At 44.7% G+C, this 5,348-nt stretch overlaps 1 protein-coding gene across 1 annotated transcript in view; it reads right to left on the reverse strand.

Annotated features, from left to right (window-relative positions):
- Window positions 1–52: 52 nt before the first annotated feature.
- Window positions 53–5,348, reverse strand: part of CSUI_003251 (uncharacterized protein) — a gene marked incomplete at its 3' end in the record, with an annotated part of 14,767 nt that continues 9,471 nt past the window's right edge. The window contains exon 5 of the mRNA XM_068063449.1: window positions 53–4,930. Within this exon, the coding sequence (XP_067924575.1) occupies window positions 53–4,930 (4,878 nt within the window). The remainder of the gene's footprint in view (window positions 4,931–5,348) is intronic.

Below are 5,348 nucleotides of genomic sequence, written 5' to 3' on the forward strand. Positions count from 1 at the left end.
CTTTCTCGTCTTTTTCTTCTCCGCGTGCTTTATCATCGACCTCTTCACACTCCAAGAAGATGTCCTTCTTCTTCTTCTCTCGATCTTCTTCTTCTTCGTCTTCTTCTTTACTTGTCTCTTCTTCATGTGCTGACTGAGTAGTTGAGACTGATGTGGTCGTATCTTCTTCTTCCTCTTCTTCTTCTCTCGCTTCTTCTTCTTCTCTTTCTTCCTGTTCATATCCTCTCTCTTCTTCTTCTTTTGACGTTTCTTCTTCCTCTTCCCCTTCTCCATTTCCTTGGTCATCTCTCCTCTTCTTGTCTCGTGAATGAGCCGTCTCTCCTTTACCTCTCACTTCTTCGTCTTCTTCTTTCTCTTCATTTTCTTGCTCCTCATCAAGGGAGAGAAAAGAAGAAGACGACCACGTAGAGGTCGTAGGAAGACAAGGAGGCAGAGATTCAAGAGGAGGAGAAGAAGAAGACGAAAGACATCCTTTCTCTAGGTCTCTGTTGTGTAGGTCACGTGAGGTAGATGAAGAGATGAAAGGCGCTGTACATGAAGAAGGAATTGAGGGATCTTCGCCTACGTGGAAGGTGTTAGGAGAAGAAGAAGAAAGAAGAGACGAAGAAGAAGAAGAAGAGAGAGAAGGAGAAGAAGAGGAAGACGAAGCTTGATCAGTGTTCATTAAGCCTTCATGTCTTTCTTCTTGCTTTACGCCTCCTTCTCTCTGTTGTGTCTCCTCTTCTTTTTCTTCTTCCCCATCAAAAGAGGAGATCTTCTTCTTTTCTATGAGACACGAGCCACTGACTTCATGGAACTCTTCCTTATAGAATGCCTCACAAGGCTGTGGACTCTTCTCTTCTTCTTCTCCTTCGGCAACTTCTCTCTTTCGCTCTAGATGTAATTCTTTTTCTCTCCTCTTCCTCTTCTCTTTTCCTTCTATCTCCGGTAAAGAAGAATCTTTATCGCTGCTTACACTCTTGTTCGTATCTCCCTCCCTGTTTCCTTCTTCTCCTCCTCGACCTTTCTCCTTCTTCTTCTCTCTCTCACCTTCTCTGACGGCGGTATCATTCTTCTTCTCTCTATGCTCCTTCACTTCTTCAAATCGTCTACTTCTTTCTCTTTCTTCTCGACATCTTTCTTTTTCTCCTTCTCCTTGTCTTTCCTCTTCTTCTTTTCTTTCTCTTTCGTGTTTCTCTTCTCTCCCGCCTCCTTTTCTTCCTCTTTCTTCTTTCTTCTCTTCGTCTTCTTCTTCTTCTGAGAGAAGATGAGCTAGCTGTGAAGACTGAGAGAGTCGAGGTGGGGCTTGACAGCAAGCACAGGCACAAGAAGATTGAGTGTATCTACACTCGAGATGCCTTTTCAAGAAGAGAAAGAAAAAGAAGAAACCTTTGGCAGCGAGGAGATTTCTCTCTTTCAGCTCTTCTTCTGCTTGAGAAAGAAGTTCTTTAGCTGCTTCAAGTGTACGTACACCAGATTGTTGCTTGCCGAACTGAAGTTGCTGTAAAGCAGATGGAAAGAAAGAAGAGACTTCCTCCGGCATTTTCTTCACCCACTCCATCACACAGTCCTCTTTGCTCTGATCAAGAATAGAAGAAGAAGATTTAGAAGAAAGAAGATGTGAAGGAAGAAGACTTGAAAGAGAGGGTGACGGAGACGGGAGAGAGAAAGAAGGCGTAGAGACATGAGGAGAAGAGGAGAAAGAAGAAGAATAGAAAGGAGACGACTTGAGAGACGAAGAAGAAGATGTAAGAGAAGAAGAAGCTTCTTCGTTTTCCTTCATAGTGGGAGAGACAGCAGCCTCTTCTATCGGACTGTCAAGTCGCAAGTGATTGATATTTCTCTTCTCTCTTTCTTCTTCTTCTTCTTTCACTTTCTCTTTTTCAGGTTCTTCTTTCTCAGATCTCTGGAGAACTTCTTTTCTTCTCCCTTTTCTTCTTCCTTCTCTTGACGAACTCTCTCCTTCTGCCTCTTCTTTCTTTTCTCTACTTGTTGGACTTCTCTTTCTCATTTCCCTATCTTTTGCATCTCCTTCTCCTCTTCGATCTTGCTCTCTTCTCGCACCTTCTCTATCTTCTTTCTCCGTCACTCTCCTCTTTTCGTCTTCTTCTTCTTCTCCATTGTCCTTATCGACTTCTTCTCTCTCTTCATTCTTTTTTCCTTCTTCTCCTAGCGTCCCTCTTCCGCCTACTAGGATAAACTCTTCTTCTTCAAATCTCCTCTTAGCAAACAAGAGCTCACGCATGCAGTTTCTTCTCTCTTCTATCTTCTTTCTTTCATCGTCTCTCATACACTCAGCACTATCTCCTCTTCTATTCTCTCCTCCTTCTGTCCCTTCTTCCTCGTCAAGTGTCTCCTCTTCATCTTCTTCTTCATCTTCTTCTTCCTCACTATGCGTTTCTTCGTGATCCTCTAGAGATCTGTCATCCTCGCTGCGAGCTTGAGATTCCAGGAACCCTTCCTTCTCACCGGCTCTTATTCGGGTTTCTCTCCTTATCCTCCCTTCTTCTTCCTTCTCTTCTTCTTTTTCTTCTTCTTGGTCTTTCTTCTTCAACACAGAAGGAAAGGGAATAAACTTCACATCCACTGCATTTCTACTTCCCGGTAAGTCGATGGATCCGTCATCTTCAATCGGAATGGAAATCGATTGTATCGACTCTCCCGATGCTCCACTCGAAATCGATGCTCTATGAGTCCTCTGCTGATGACTACTGCCTTCATGAGTAGGATCGGTAGGAGTATCGATTCTCCTTCTGTCTGGATTCTCTACACAAGCTCTCTCATTCGTAGAGAAGAAAGGAGTTTTACTAGTAGCTAAACTCCATAAAGAAAGACGAGATTCTCGTACATTCCCAGGTCTATTGAACCCTTTCACATGAGAAGAAGAGCTAGTCGATAACGTCTCTTTCTTAGATGAAGACTGAAGAGGAGGAGGAGGAGAAGAAGAAGAAGAAAGTGGCGGTCGAGGAAGCTTATCCCTGTGAGGAGGATCTTGAAGATGAAGAATACAGTCAGGTGGATATTTGGAACTGACGAAGAAATCTTTAGCAGAACTGATAGATCCCCCCCCTTGAGCTCTCTGTTCACGAGGGTGAAGATAAGAGGAAGAAGAAGGAAAGTGAGGAGAAGGTTGAGGTTGATGAGGTGTACATACACCTCGACTATGAGCAGTGACAGGCGTCGTATCCGGACGTCTAGTAGCAGGAGAGGAGTGACGAAGAAGAGGAGGAGGAGAAAGGGAAGAGGACCGATGAGAAGCTGAAGAAAAGACAGAAGAGGATTTGACAAACGAAGGAGATGAAGAAGAAGAAGACCCTCTTCTATTCGTTTCTTTCGGAGAAGAAGAAGAGAGATGGAAAGTAGGTACATGAGAAGATGAAGGAAGAGGGGGAGTAAAAGATCTTGAAGAAGCAGCGGTAGAGAAAGAAGAGGAAGAGAGCGAAGGAAGAGCCGTCTTTACGGAAGATAGCGATGAAGAGGATAGGGATGAAAAGGACGACTCTTCATGCAAAGAAGAAGAAGACTTGAGATAGGTTAGCGAGGGAGAAGGGGATGCAGAGACACTCCCTCTTTGCTGTTGCTTATCTGCTCTGTGTGGCTGACCAAAGCTCAGACCACAAGAAGAAGAAGAAGGGTCTTTGCTTTCACACACTTGCATAGAGACATCACGAGGAAATGATGAGGGAGACGAGGAGGAGGCTCTGCAGCATCCCGCCCTCTTCAATCCATGGAGGGACTGACCAGCAACGCAGGGATCTGTCCTTCTCTCATTCTCAAAACAGGGAGAAGAAGAAGAAGAAAGAGAAGAAGAAGAAGAGTTGAGGTGTGATAGAGACTGCAGCTGAAGATGAAGAAGGAGATGCCTCCTCCTCCTTCTCCTACTATCTCTCTCGTCGCCCGTGGCGAAGAGATCTGTAGGTGTCTGTTGTCTATACATACGTACTAACTCATCTGTAAGCCAGTCTCTCTCTTCTTTTTCTTTCTCTCTTTCTTCTTCTACTTCTTCTTCTTCTTTCCTTCTTAAATTCTTAAAACTTCTCTTCTTCTGCTTGTCATCTGAGAACGACCATGAAGGGTAGGCTGTAGATGAAGTAGGTGGGGCATCTGAACGAACGCTCTTCTCCAGCTCTTCCTTTTCTCCTCTTCCTGGAGAGGTTCCTTGATCTTCTCTAAATCTCTCTTTCACACTTACGCCTTTAAGGTTATTCTCGTCATTACCATGGGAAAGATTCCTCGATTCAACCTCTGTCTTTCTTTCTTCTTCTTCTTGTCCTCCTTGGTCTTTTTCTTCTTCTTTCTGTTTCATCTTGTTGTCTACGTCGATCTCTGCCCCACTTTCTTCATCTCTTTCTCTCACATTCCTCTTCTTCTCTTCTTCTTCTTCTTTCAGCATCTTCTCCTCCTCCTTTTCATCGTCTTCTACTCGTTCTTGTCCTTGTGTATTTTCTTCTTTTTCTCTCGCCTGTTCTGCTTGCGTATTCTCTTCTTTCTCATTCTCTCTCTCCAGCGAAGAGACACCTCGCTCAAACCTCTCTTTCTTCAAGAGCAAAGAAGAAGAAGAGGAAGAAGAAGAAGACGTTTGCAGAGATGACGACGAAGAAAATGACGAGGGTGAGGAATCTAGACAAGACAACTCAGTACATCTCTCCGCCTGTCTTGATACGCTTTGGAAAGAAGAAGAAGAAGAGGAAGAGAGAGAAGTAGAAGTAGAAGAAAGGAGAGAAGTAGAAGTAGAAGAAGAAAGAGAAGAAGAGGAAGAGGAAGAGGAGATTCCCCATAGTATGGCGAGGAGTTGTCTCTGTTCTTCTTGAAGTTTGACTTGCTGCTGGGCGATGGCCAGGAGTCGATCCCGTACACCTCGCATCACTTCTTCTCTCACCTCCTCCTCCTGCTGCTTATTGCGACAAGCATGAGGGAGGAAGCTCTCCTCCATCGCCATCTCGTTTCTACCCTGCATACAGACACAAAGAAGAAAAAGAAGAGAGAAGAAGAAGGGGGGGAAGAAGATGAAGAAGGGGGGAGAAGAAGAAGAAGAACGACCGAGGTGTGTATCTAAGGACAGCAGAGATGTAGGTATAATTATGATATATCTTACTCCTCTAGGGGAGAAATAGAGCTCTCCCTCTTCCTCCTCTTCTTCGTCTTCTTCTTGGACAGATGGCGGCGTAGCGCAAGGAAGAAATCCCTCCCTACTATTCTCCTGCTCTCCTACTAGTCTCCTACTCTCCTCCTATTCTCCTGCTCTCCTACTAGTCTCCCACTCTCCTACTAGTCTCCTGCTCTCCTACTAGTCTCCTTCTCTCCTCCTATTCTCCTGCTCTCCTACTAGTCTCCTTCTCTCCTCCGATTCTCCTGCTCTCCTACTAGTC

Source organism: Cystoisospora suis, assembly GCF_002600585.1.
Source record: "Cystoisospora suis strain Wien I chromosome Unknown contig_1424, whole genome shotgun sequence".
NCBI classification, from domain to species: Eukaryota; Apicomplexa; class Conoidasida; order Eucoccidiorida; family Sarcocystidae; genus Cystoisospora; species Cystoisospora suis.